This window comes from Sinocyclocheilus anshuiensis, unplaced genomic scaffold (genome assembly GCF_001515605.1).
Source record: "Sinocyclocheilus anshuiensis isolate Anshui unplaced genomic scaffold, SAMN03320099.WGS_v1.1 scaffold1149, whole genome shotgun sequence".
In the NCBI taxonomy this organism is placed as follows: domain Eukaryota; kingdom Metazoa; phylum Chordata; class Actinopteri; order Cypriniformes; family Cyprinidae; genus Sinocyclocheilus; species Sinocyclocheilus anshuiensis.
Genome location: NW_015555317.1, coordinates 565,807 through 579,390, shown reverse-complemented (window position 1 = coordinate 579,390; position 13,584 = coordinate 565,807). Strand labels below are relative to the sequence as shown.

The 13,584-nt window shown below is 35.9% G+C and overlaps 1 protein-coding gene across 1 annotated transcript in view; it reads right to left on the bottom strand.

Moving 5' to 3' along the window:
* LOC107671589 (ephrin type-B receptor 1) overlaps positions 1-13,584 on the bottom strand; it is a 248,840-nt gene that overhangs the window by 51,184 nt on the left and 184,072 nt on the right. The window contains exon 5 of the mRNA XM_016464503.1: positions 12,113-12,448. Within this exon, the coding sequence (XP_016319989.1) occupies positions 12,113-12,448 (336 nt within the window). The remainder of the gene's footprint in view (positions 1-12,112; positions 12,449-13,584) is intronic.

Sequence of the window (13,584 nt, the reverse complement as noted above, 5' to 3'; positions counted from 1 at the left end):
TCTCTCTCCCCCTCCCTCATTGCTTCCTGTTCTCCTTTGCTTCGTCAAAGTGGTACAACTCTACACTCAGCTGATGTAACATCACACACAGCCTGTTTTCACGGGTGAATAGACTGAAGTGAGCATACGGATGTCTCACAAGCGACTACACACACAGATACACATTCGCACCTGCTAAACATCACACACACACACACACACACACACACGCACACGAACACACACACACCAAAAGCAGACAAATTATTTCCTATTACTTTCTCTCTCTCTCTCAAGGGAAACAAACAAATTAAGATTGTTAAAATCAAGATTCTTAAAACAAAAGTTTTATAAATCCATCATTAGAAACCTATAATGACCGACTACTAAGCTGAATAACAGTGGTAATATTAATCAAAATGAATTTAGATTACAGTCCTCACCATTATAAATGTAAATAAAAAAATAATTGCAAACAATCAGAATATTAAAAAAGTAAAAAGAAATAAATAAAATAAATATGACATATTATACAATTAAATGAAAAATATAATACATAATATGAATAATAATATATAATAAATATTTTAAAATACTCAAATTACAATACTTTTAAAATATAAAGAAATATACTTAATCTATATAAAATTGTGAATAAGACACCCTTATATGAACATTCAAGACAGATGCTCACAGGCTATTGATATAATATCTTCTCCAGCATTCTCAGACTGTCTGTACACTTCATCCAGACTTCCATCTGATGCTTTTAAAAATGGTAACTCAAGCAAAGTGTCACCCTGCTCTGAACCACAGCCTTTGAGTCTTTCTCTCTCGCTCATGCTCTGTTGCCTGTCTTTGCTCTACATTAGCAATTATTGTCAGTGTGCACTCACACACACACAGCTGCAGAGAGGCTGAGAGAGTTGAAATTGCTTTTCTGCAATTTTTGTATCTCCATGTTGGGAGAGGATCCACCTCCTAAACGCGCGCACGCACGCACGCATGCACGCAAGCAGTTATTTACCATTCCACACATTGTGTAGCAAAACTGAGATTACCAGCCTCACTGTGTGTGTGTGTGGGGGTGAGAGAGAGAGAACTTTGTGATCAATTTTTAATTTTCTTTTCTAAGGAACAGCAGAAGCTCCAATCTCCTTCCTTATAAATACACACACACAGCAGTTATTTACCATTCCACATACATATTTATATATATATATATATATTAATATAAATCTTATGTTATCATATTTTATCAAATAAATAAATAAATAAATGAATTCTAAACAACATTTTCTTGCGCCAGACAACTACCACACCACTCTCCACGGGTCTCTGCTCTTTCACTAAGGGAACAAAATGCCACATTTACTAGTAATGACACAAACATCATGATTTAATTTCTTTAATTAAAATCTTTAAGGAAAAAAAATAATGCTGTAAACCAGAGATGCACCGATGTATCGGCCAGTAATCAGTATCGGCCGTTAAAAGCAATTTTTTTCATGACCAGTGGCCGATTATATCCTGTCAACCAAAAAGCGGCAGAAAATAAAATCTCGTATTGAATTTAGGGCTGTCAAAATTATTGTGACAACTTATAATTATATACGTATGTTAGAATAAATCTGGCATGAAGACAGGTATTTAAGAAGACCATGTTATGTGCAACTGAGTTGTATACAGACATTTCAATATTTATTTGTGTGTAATTATGATATCTGTTAACAAATAGCAGTTGAATATAATAGCTCTGCTGTTCATTTTAACCTTTAATATTATAGTCATGTACCAAATGAGAGGGTTCCCTGTTTAGTTTACAGCATTGGTTAAATGAGATTTTTTTTCCTTAAGAAAATCAAACTGTCAGTAACGGCATCGGTATCTGCAGATATTCTGGATAATCGGCTATCGGTATTGGCAGCGAAATTCAGTATAGGTGCACCTCTACTATACAGTAAACTCTGTCAGTTGGTACATTACTATAATATTAATATATGACATTAATTAAACTGCTTTTCTGAGGTAGAAGTAATATTACGCGGCATTGTTTACAAGCTGTTTTATTGACCTCTTTTCACTGCTGAATCACTGAGTGATTGCAGACATTATATATTTTGGTAGTGTATCTTTCAACATTCCTTCTGTTGTTCATTCATGTTCTTTTTGTGTTGTAACTTGTAGCAAAGAGGAAGAGATGATCAGTTTACGTGCTGCTTAAACTGAGGCGACTATAGCTATCTGTCATGCCACATTAAAGAGCACCAAAACTGTATGTATTATTTGAATTTCATAATAAAATTGAGGAGAAAATTTAGAAATTTGAGAATTTAAAATTGAGGATTTCAAGTTTGTTTCATATCAAAAGTAACAAAGCACAAAGCTTACTGTGATTTATTAGAGGTGAAGCACGCTACAAATAATGCTTAGAAGTTTTTTTTTCATGCATCAAATGAAAACAGCATAGATCGATAAGTATCAATATCATTTAATCAAAATGGAGATCAATAGGGTTTATGCGCAACAGACTTCCGTATTCTGTTAACCGGGTCTCGTCACACACACACACACACACACACACACACACACACAGAGAGAAAGAGCGAGAGAGTCTTGAAGAGATTGATAGGGTGTGACTGTCATCCAGACACTGATAGTATGTACTAGACCCATAAAACCTGCCTGAGTGACTGCTGAATAGAACTCACCCCACACTTTTCTGTCTCACTCTTTCTCTCCTCAAGCATACTCATTTTGTATACCTCAGATCCTTGCCCTCTGCCAACACAATATCATATTCAACAAACATAAATCTAATAAAGAATAATATTAACCAAAAACAGTGTCAGCGGTTTGTTCTGCATTTTGGTGATGATGTTTACAGCATGTCTGCTGTGGTTAGTTGATGCAAATCAAATATAGAGGATCTGTTTCTGTTTATGGCTGCACTGCCGTTACTATTAAATAAAGTGAGTCTTATAGCAATCACAGCACAGAGCAACTTTCAAAATTAATTTCCTCCGCACTTGATCGGAGATTTATTGATCTCCTGTGTGAATGTCTCTTGTTTATATGAATGGATTCAAAACTCTCATCTTCTCCAGCTGGTTTATGTTCTGTTCTTCTCCAGAGTTTACTGTAGTGGCTCATGGGAACAGTGTTTGCTGGTAATTGGTTTTGTAACCACTGGTCTATGAGCTTGGTCTCGACGGAGCGATTGTGGTTTGTGCTTTGAACGAGAGATTAAAAGAGAGTACCCTTATAGAAAAGTACCGTAGTAGTACCATGGTGCAGATTGCAATACCGCAACACTTCGATATATACCATTGTACTGAATGAAATGCCTACAATTATGTAAACACACACACATACATAAAGGTGACATATATATAAGAAAAAGAAAGAAAGAAAGAAAGAAAGAAAGAAAGAAAGGGACAAATACATAAATAAATAACACGCATGTATGTTCAACCATTCCCAGAATCCACCACATGGTAAATGGATTCATACAAGTGTTGGGAGTGCCAAAAAACAACAAAGACAAAAAAAATAAAAATAAAGATGAAACATTGCTGATAACCTTCGGCTTCCTGTTTGGTGCATCATGGGGATAAAGTACAGCAGTTATGAAAAAAGTGTCTGAAATGGAATTACTTATAAAGTTGGGAGGAACAAGCCATCAGATGAAATGACTGCTGACAATCCGGTTTCCCAAAGCAGAGAAAAAGATGTTATTTCGAAATAAATAAATAAAAACAGCTAGCTAGTTTAACTGATTATCTTAAAAGTCCATATATATCGCTACTATGTAATAATCAGGTGATGTTCGACATATACCCTTTTAAAATCGAGAAATATTGCACATTTATCTGAAACAGGACATTAAATGAGACAAACGGACCTCAGGTTTCCATTTTATCCATCAGGAACTGATTGGGCGTTGTTAAAAAGTAGGTGTTACTTTACAAAACGGTTGCACTTGCTCCAAATAAAACCTACAGTACAGGAGGCTGGAAAGCAGCTTTAAGTCTCCAAATGGCTAGTGCTTGAAAACAACAAACACTCTCACGCTCTTTCAGCACAAACATTATCAAATGTCCTGTTTTCACAGAGTGCTGGAGAGATGTACAGACATGCTCGCATCTCTAAATGGACGTTTAGCGTTCCTCTGACCCTGGAGGGCTGGCAGACAGGAGACAATGACTGAAATTAATCATTACGTTTTACAGAGTTTAGGGAAACAACCAAATTAGACAGAGAGAGAACACGGTAATCTAAAAGCATTAAAGTTTTCTCAGGTTTATGGGAAATTAATAAGGTACATTTTAACTCAAAGCATAACATACACAAAATATGAAAGTTCCTTTTAGTTTCACAGTGGATCCTGTACTCAATGTTCTCTATAATCCTATAAGACAAAGTTCAGAAAAGCTCAATAGTAAGTTTCTAGGAGAAAGACAAAAATTTAATTGAACAGTGACCTAAATTTTAGTATTAAATATTGTATAGCTTCAGCAGCTTTGGAACATAATGCACAACTACTTTTATGGCACTTTCTTGTTCTTTTTCAGCTTCAAAGCCACTGGTCACCACTTGCTTCCATTGTTTGGAGTGACATGAGGTTGAGTAGATGATTTATCTACAGAATTACCATTTTTTAATCTAGAACTGAGCACTCAAACTATAGGAACAGTGTGCCCTTCATCCAGTTTTGTGTCCAGTTGGGGACGGGTTTCGAATAAACTTTTAAATCAGCCATATCGATGAGGGAATCACCAGACACACAGTCCAGATGCCAGTCTGTGAGTTTAATAACCCTTCAGAGCCGCGGGGCTGGCGGTCACGGGTTTTATATCCTGTAGTCTTTGCAAACGATGTTTGTCTTTCTATTCCTCTCTTCCTAACACAAGAAGTATGTGTTTATTTTGTTTTATTTTATTTTATACTATACTATATATTATATTAGCTTTGGACTAAAATAAAAACACAAATTACATACCATAATAAAATAAAGTGGGATCCAAAAGTTAAACTAAATATATATATATATTTTTTTTATGATTAAAAATTATTACAATGAAACATTTTATATTAAAATATAATATTTAAAAAAGTAACAATAGTATTAAATACAATTATTTAAATATAAATTAGATTATAGAAAATAACAATATTTAAATAATAATAAAAAATAATATTTAAATAATAAAGCAGCACATACATACATACATACATACATGCACACGCACACACAGACTTTATTTATATGTATATATAATTGTCAACACTCAAGTCACTCTCAGATGAGAACAGTTTGGAGAAAAAAAAAAAATCTCTTTTCAACAGCCGTGATTTATAGATTAAAAAAATCCATAACTGCAGTAACAATCCCGCAGTGTACCATATATTTTTAAAAACCACTTTCACAACCCGATTAATTCACCAGTTTATCTCTTCGTGCAGGAAATGAGATACTCTACATACTGTGATACACATTGAATAGCCTGTCATATGTCCTTAGCAATTATTTCTAATTGACACTGACTCCAAATACGCATGAAATGTAATATTAAGATGAATGGACAGACTGCAAGATAAGATGGTGCCCAGGCAGCTGGGTCTTTACCGATGTTCCCAGCAGTCATTCGCGAGTTTTGTGGACACTATGAGGACGCGTTTCTTCACTTTAGATGTGGAAACAAGGACGTTGTGCTTTTGTGTTGCACACAAGCTTTGAAAAGTTGACAAATAGCAAACCTACAGACTATATATATAATGTGCAATAACTACACCCTCCATGCATTTGAAAGGTCAGCTCCTACTCCCACCCCACCTGTCCTGCTGTATGTGCCCAGACCAATAGCACCAAATGCAGTCTGTAAATGCCAAACACTCGCTGGGTGTTTTCTTCTCCAAACCACTGAACCCATAAAGAAACACAAGGCGCCTCTGGGTGAATAAAGAGCCCAGTTCAGCACTTGACCTGTTACGCTGAAAATAACCACAGTCGCCATCACGACCCCGGTGACATTTTTCATCTCAATCGCTTTGTGGGGAAATATCAGCCTGTTTTTTTTTCTTGTTGATGAACCATTAGCTAATCCTAGCTTTATCATTTATCAGCTAGTTTTTGTTTTTTAAACAGACCAAGTCTGCATTTATTTTTAATACAGTATTTATAATAAAAATACATGCATTTGCATTTATAATAAAACAGTAATATTGTGAGATATTATTACAATTTAATTGTAATAATTAAATGTTTTCTATTATAATATACTTTAAAATTTAATTAATTCCTGAGATGCAAAGGAATTTTCATCAGCAATTACTCCAGACATTTCTCCAGTCTTCAGTGTCACATGATCATTCAGAAATCTTTCTAATATGCTGCTTTATTATCAGTGTTGGAAACAGTTGTGCTGCTTTTTTTGGAAACTGTGATACTTTTTTCAGGATTTTTTTAATGAATATAAAGTTAAAAAGAACAGTATATATTTGAAATAGAAATCTTTTCCAACGATATAAGAATTTACTATTGCTTTTTATTAATTTAACACATCCCTGCTGAATAAAAATATTAATTTCTTTCAAAATCAAAAAAAAAAAAAATGGAAAAAAAAAATGTACCAACCCAAACTTTTGAACAGTAGTGTATATTATGAAATATTTCTATTTTGAATAAATGCTGTTCTTTTTAACTTTTTATAAAATATAAAATGTCAATACGTTATAAAGCTAAATGAACATGCAAGACACATTTGTTTACCTTTAATTAAAAAAATACATGTTTACATTTTAATTTAAATTTTTTTAAAACAAACAAATAGCTTAAAATATTAAAGACAATAAAATATTAGTCTCTTTAACTGTATTATGTCCCATTGGCGGTAAAGTATGAACACAGCAATCAATAGATGATGTGTTTGAGAAACCTGTTTGAAAACAGTCATTATTTTTTTGTAATTCCACAAAAGCCAAGGAGATCACACACTTCACACAACTTACTCTTTGTTCTACAAATTTTGAACAGATTCTCTTCACCAAAATCTTACTGTTTCCCCCAAACAGTCCCTGAAATCCAGCTGAGATACAGAGCTGCTCTACAAAATCACTGAACTGTACATTTTCAAACCGGCTCTACTGAAAACCTCTTTCAGCCAGCTTTCAAGGATGAAATTAAATCCTGATTGAGCTTTAATTAATTAAGCCTATTTTGAAAACCTTTAGTCTCCTAACCTCCGCAGGACTGAGCATATGCATTACTTCCCCTGATGCATTAAGTCTCTTTCTACCCCCACTGGGCATTACATTCAGGTACAAGAACACAATCACAGCTTACCTCCGATACCCCTCCGCACGGGAAGGGCCCATTAATGGCAAAAGACACATTACGGTCTCCAAAATGATAACTACTGATTAAGCATCTATCTGTCAAGAGCACCATTTAACTGTCACGCATACATGCCCAGCGGCGGCCAATAGAGCCGCCTGTTAATCAGTTCTATTTACCTCGTCGTTCTGCTCTTGTACATTTAGGAGAAGGAGGAAAACTCGGCAGGTGTCTGATTCCGTGTTACGATCTCTTTGTTTGTTTGCTCTGACTCCCAGTGTCACGAGAGGAGCGATTACACGACACTCTGCTGCAGATCGTGTGCAGTCATGTCTGAACTGCTGCTCAACGGCTCAGTTCAGCTGGAAACAAGCATCACACCGGAGCACCAATTACGCCAATTAACTCCAATTAGCCTGGATCAAAACAAGCAAACTATCAGGTGATCGAGACAGGACTAATCACAGTATAAGAGGAAACAGTTATAGTTTCCCTTTGCAAAACAAAGTGAAAAAGAGACACTGAGTACTGAAGAACCCGCTTCAAAAGGCAACAGCCAAGAACAACACCTCACATTGAAGAAAACAAAAAAATCTTTCATCATTTACTCACTGTCATCCTGTTCCAAATGTCTGTATTACTTTCTTCTGTAGAGCACAAAAGACTGTGCTGGTTGCTTTTTTCCATGGAATTACACTGAATGGACACTAAAACAACACAAAATAGACCTTAAATGTGATCCACATGATTCATGAACCGTATTGTTTAAAGCCAAATGAGGAAATGTGAGGAAAATTCAGAAATGTACATTTATTTACTGATAATGTTCTCAAATCAGTCTGATTCATGCACAAATCCTTCAGACATTGAATTAATCACTGAACTGATCTGATTCATTCACAAAACAAACTTTGCTACATCTAGGGTGAATAATAATATTTTTTTGTAAATAATGACTGGAATTGAGGGCTGAATTCTTAACACAAAGATACTGAATGGCTTCAGAAGATGTGGAATATAGTGCACAAATCATATGAACCACTTTTATGATACGTTTATGGTGTTTTGAGTATTTTTTTCAGAAAGCTTCAGGAAAAGAGGATGAAAATAGTCCACAGAGGAAATAAAATCAAACAGGTTTGGTACAAAGTGAGTGAGATAAGGGTTGTTACAACCAAGGGCAATAACAATATAAATAACAATAACCAACTGTACCAATAACGATAACGACACAGAGAAATGATATTGTTGGAATCAAATTTAAAACGATCATCCAGTTTTTTCCCATCAGAATCCAACTGACTTAGAAAAGCTTGAGCATTTAAAGCGGCATATGGCATAACTGCAATGCATGATTATAATAAACAGAAGTTATTGTCCATTGATATTGATGCTATTATAGTTATCATTGTAGTTATCTTTACAGTTACCATTCTTGGTGTGAACAGGCCTTAAGAGATGCCAGAATTAGAATTATTCTTGTAATATTAATTTCCCACAATCCCCCCCACCAAGATTTCCTATATCATTACAAAAGACAAAAACAAATCTCAGACCTTATTTAAATGCTTTAACTGATCAACAAACCAACAGCAGGTCCCTTGATGAACCCCTTCATCATCGGCATGCCTTTAAACCATGAAGTATCAAGGGAGGTAAACAAAAATATTACAAACACCAACAATATTCCACATCCTGTTATTTTCAGGCAGCTGAATCTTAGATATCTGACACTACTTTAAAACATAAGAGCAAAAATCAGCCTCAAATCCAAAACGAAGCTTCTAATCTACAGAGAGCAACAGAACAGAAGAGCTATGTTAAGATATCGCTGCTGGCAGGTTTGTACTGCATTTGGCTTCTAACCGACTGTTTCTGACTCTACGGAGTCTTCACACATCCAAACAAACCCAAACACATTCGCTCTTCTCCTTTTCCTCAAGAGACAGAGGGAGACACTTTGTTTTTAACACATGCTACAACAATATCCTTCCTAAATATGTTTATTCATTTGTTTATTAAAGTCGCAGCTTTCAAATTCTGTACATTCTATCAGGAAATTCAAACAATGAATGCCATTTTGATGCTTTTAAATGTGATAGAGATTTTTTTCCTTAAGAAAATCCAACTATCGGTATCGGCAGATATCATTCTGAATAATATCGGCAGAGAAATTCAGTATTGGCGCATCTCTAGTTTTTATATCTTAAACTCTTAAATTGTCATTTTTCATTAATAATAAAAAAGCCTAATTTTAATACTTTATAAACCTAACCGAAGACAAAGATACTTTTTATATACTATATAAAATACTTAAATATGATTTTGATAAAAGAAAAAAAAAGTTTCTTGTCCTATATCACTTTCCATTGAAAGTATAGTTTGAAGAGGTCGTTCACCCAAAAAGAAGATATTCTGAAGAAATATCTTCTTCAAAATATCAGAAAAGAGACATTTCGAAAACACTGACTTTCATTGAATGAAGAGGGGAAAGAAAAAGAAAGAAAGAAAGAAAGAAAGAAAGAAAGAAAGAAAGAAAGAAAGAAAGAAAGAAAAATAAATATATCTTTTCTATTTCAAAGAAGAGCGAAGTGTTTTATGTTTTGATCAAACATAAAACAAAGTATCAAATACTCAAGTTCCACACATGAACCTCAAATTGTGTGATTTGTTGAGGAGAGTTGTGCTTTAAGCAATCAGATGGACCTGAATAATAGCTAGAGATTAGAATATTATATTTGGGTAGGCTCTTTTGACTTGAATGTGCTAAAACCACTCAGAAAACTTTAGCAACCACAAAGGAAGTGCTTCAGCATGAGTGAGTACCACTCTAGTGAAAAGTCTAGTTAAATTTTCACTTGTGTTCTGTAAGAACCAAACGAACAAAGGGAACGAAATGCTGCCCTACATTGAAACTTAAATTGTTCTCATAGCTGGGACTGAATGTTTCCACAGTTTAAGGATGGAAATCTCCCCCACACACTAAATTATCCACAAGCGTTAACTTTGATCTGGGAGGGGGCCGCGATGGAAGCCGCTAAACTCTTGGCGCTACAGTTTTGGGTGCCCTCATTTCAGAGCTGACTGTATTAAGGAACAGTGACACGATCAAGGCTGTTTTTCATACTGGTCCCACTGATATAGATGAAAGCGTCGAACCAGACGAATGCGTCCTGGCGAGATCCGCACAAACTTTTAACATACCAACTGCTGTGATGCTTCTGTAGAGCTTTTCAGTGAAAGCAGGAAATTGAGATGACGGGAAGTGAAGGAGGTGGAGAAAGATGGGCTGCCCTCAAAAACTGAAAGAGGAGCTCTCAAGGAAATGATGAGGATGCATATCTTTTAGCGCAGGTCAAACTAGGTGATGTTTTCTATTCTGACTTCCTGCACAGTCCAGCGAGCAGCTCTAAATGTTGAAACTGAACACTTCACTCTTAATATCCTCCCATCAGCACTAGTGAGGCCAAACGACCACTTGGAGCCTTTTTAATGTGAATGAAACGAAAAACTAGATTGGTGAAGGTAATGAAAATATAATGAAAGTAGAAACCTAACTGGTCAAACCGTACAGTATATAAGTATGAGTATGTGTCAGAACATAAAAAGGGGAAAAACAATCTATTGGCACAATAGTATTGGTTTAAAATAAAAAAAGAGAAAGATTTAAAGAAAAAAAACTGGTACAGCATATCACATTAGTTCAAAACTAATACCAAAATAAATATTCTGAATGTCTTTGCTTAAAAATGTTTTTGTACTTGTACTAGTAATCGAAAGATTAATATATTATTATATACTATCAATATATACTATTACTAAAGATTATTATATTGCTATAATAATTGAAAAATGATTAAGACCAGTTAAACCAATAAAAATACTGAACCAGTCAAGACCTTGCATCTCCAACATAACCATCTTAACTAGCTTGTACTAATAACACATCAGCATTGATCGTTGTAAAACGTGGAATGTAAACTGGTCTAAACTGGTTCATCATCAGCAGTGTTATTCTGTTGCTGTGGACTGTATTGATTGCATAAGCTTGCTTAATCAAGCAGAATCTTATCATAAATTATTACATGACTCTGTGGAATACTTGATTCTGATCGGTCAGTCGCGACATTCTGAGGTATGTTATCCCTCGATAACAACCGGTAAAAGCTAATAACACAGGCTCATCCGGGTAACAGCAGTCGGCGCTGTACTCTTGCTTGAACTATTTTTTCTTGGTGGAAGCTTTGCGTTTGTTTAGCTAATAAAATATTAAAACTCGATTCAAAATGGTGTACAACTATTTAATTATGTCATCCTGGTATCGCGGACTCGCTCTCGTTTCATACAAATGCAGCTGCTGCCATTTTGCTACAATTGTTTTGTACGCTGTAATGGATTATAAGAGAACTAACAAACTGGTAAGGTTTTAAAACATTTTCTTCTTAATTCTTTTATTGCCTTAATTATTTTTGTGGTGAAATGTTGTGTAATAAGTGGTTTCACTGCACCTTTTCCCTTAAATGTCCGTCTAGTTTGAATTGCCGCTTGCTCGCAACTGCTGTCTTCACGGAAGCTTTGCGTTCAAATATTTAAACTCAAATCAATATTTTGCTTCTAATTATTTACTTATGTGGCAAGTAGCTGTGTAATAAGCGGGATAATGTACATCTAGCCGGTTGTTATCTCAGAATAAACCCCTTCAGGCTGATACAAGATCCAGGGCCCTGATCACCCTGTCGGGTTTATTCTGAGATAACAACCGGCTGGATGTACATTATCCCTTACGTAATCACTCACCAGCCTGGTTGGTTGTGATGTCTATGGAGACATGTTGGGCAGGATACGGGCTCTTGTTGGTGACGCCGTTGACCGCCTGGATCTCAAAGGTGTAGAGAGTGTGTGCCAGCAGGTTACTGATGAAGACTCTGGATTCGGTCAGTCCCAGCTGCTGGGGCTGAAATTCCACATTATCGTCGCAATGGGAGCAGGAACGACGGTCCGCCTGGCATTTCTTACAAATAATATTGTACACAACATCATCACGGCCGCCCGTCTCACGCGGAGAGTGCCACTCCAGAGTCACGGAGGTCTTGTTCACAATAGAGATGACGTTTCTTGGTCCAGAGGGAACACCTGATGAGAAAGTATGAAGACGTGTGAGAACATTCACTAAGCAAACTATGAAAATGATGCTGCTAAAGAAACGATAACAGCAGGGATAACATTTGCATTTGTCTAGGCTCTTTGAATTACATTACTGTAATTACAGTGATGTAATTACAACTCTTACAATGGCTTTTTATTAAATAAAAATTTCTACACTTGAATACCAGAAAATTACTCTTTTTAGATTAATTTTGTGAGTTGAAAAACTAATGCCTTTAGAAGACATATAATTGCATGATATGCTTACCACAGTGAAATAATTAAAGCACGAGAAAATCTATATAAGAATGAGAGCACTTTTCTTTCATGGGTAAATGAAAACCTTTTTTTGCATTTCCATTCCTCTCGAAAAGGAATAGTACACCCCGAAATGAACTTCTATTTTAATTTAGTCACCTTCATTTCACTGCAAACCCATATGACTTTCTTTCCTCCATTGAACACAAAAGGTGAAATTCAAGAGAAGTGTACTGGTCACATTTGTTCATGCAATTACAAAGAATGGAGACTTAAAGTTCCCCTGAAGTGCCTTGAAACACGCAGCGTTATTCTAAGTGGTGACGTAATTTCAACTGAAACAGGAAGACAGGGCGGGACATATCGAGCAGCCCTGCCCCCTTTTTAAAATAGCCAATAGCGTTTTGTTTATATCTGCTCGGGCCAGAGCCGATGAGCTCGGTAAAGCCGCATTTGACAGCCACAGTCTAATAGATTTCCCCCTTATGTTAGATTCAATATGAAACTCTTAGTAAAACAAAATAGTGATCATAATCATGCTGAGGCTGTGTAGTTTTAAAAGTGTTTAATATATGTTGACTCACGCATATGAATCACTCCGTGCGATCGCATTTCTGGACCAGAACCAAAGTCCGGATCAGACTGTGCGCACTGCTGCAGTTCGCGTGACAGCGCGAAACCAGACCTCATTTGCCCCAATCGAAAGCATATTTACACTGACTGAATTGTTCCCTATCGCCTACATTGTGTGTAACCCCTCTCTCCCGGGTCCTCACTGCCACACCTCGTTCTCGCTCCGAGTGGGTCTCAAACCCGGGTCTCCGGCATGGGAGGCGGACGCACTAACAAGGAGGCTAAAGACTGCA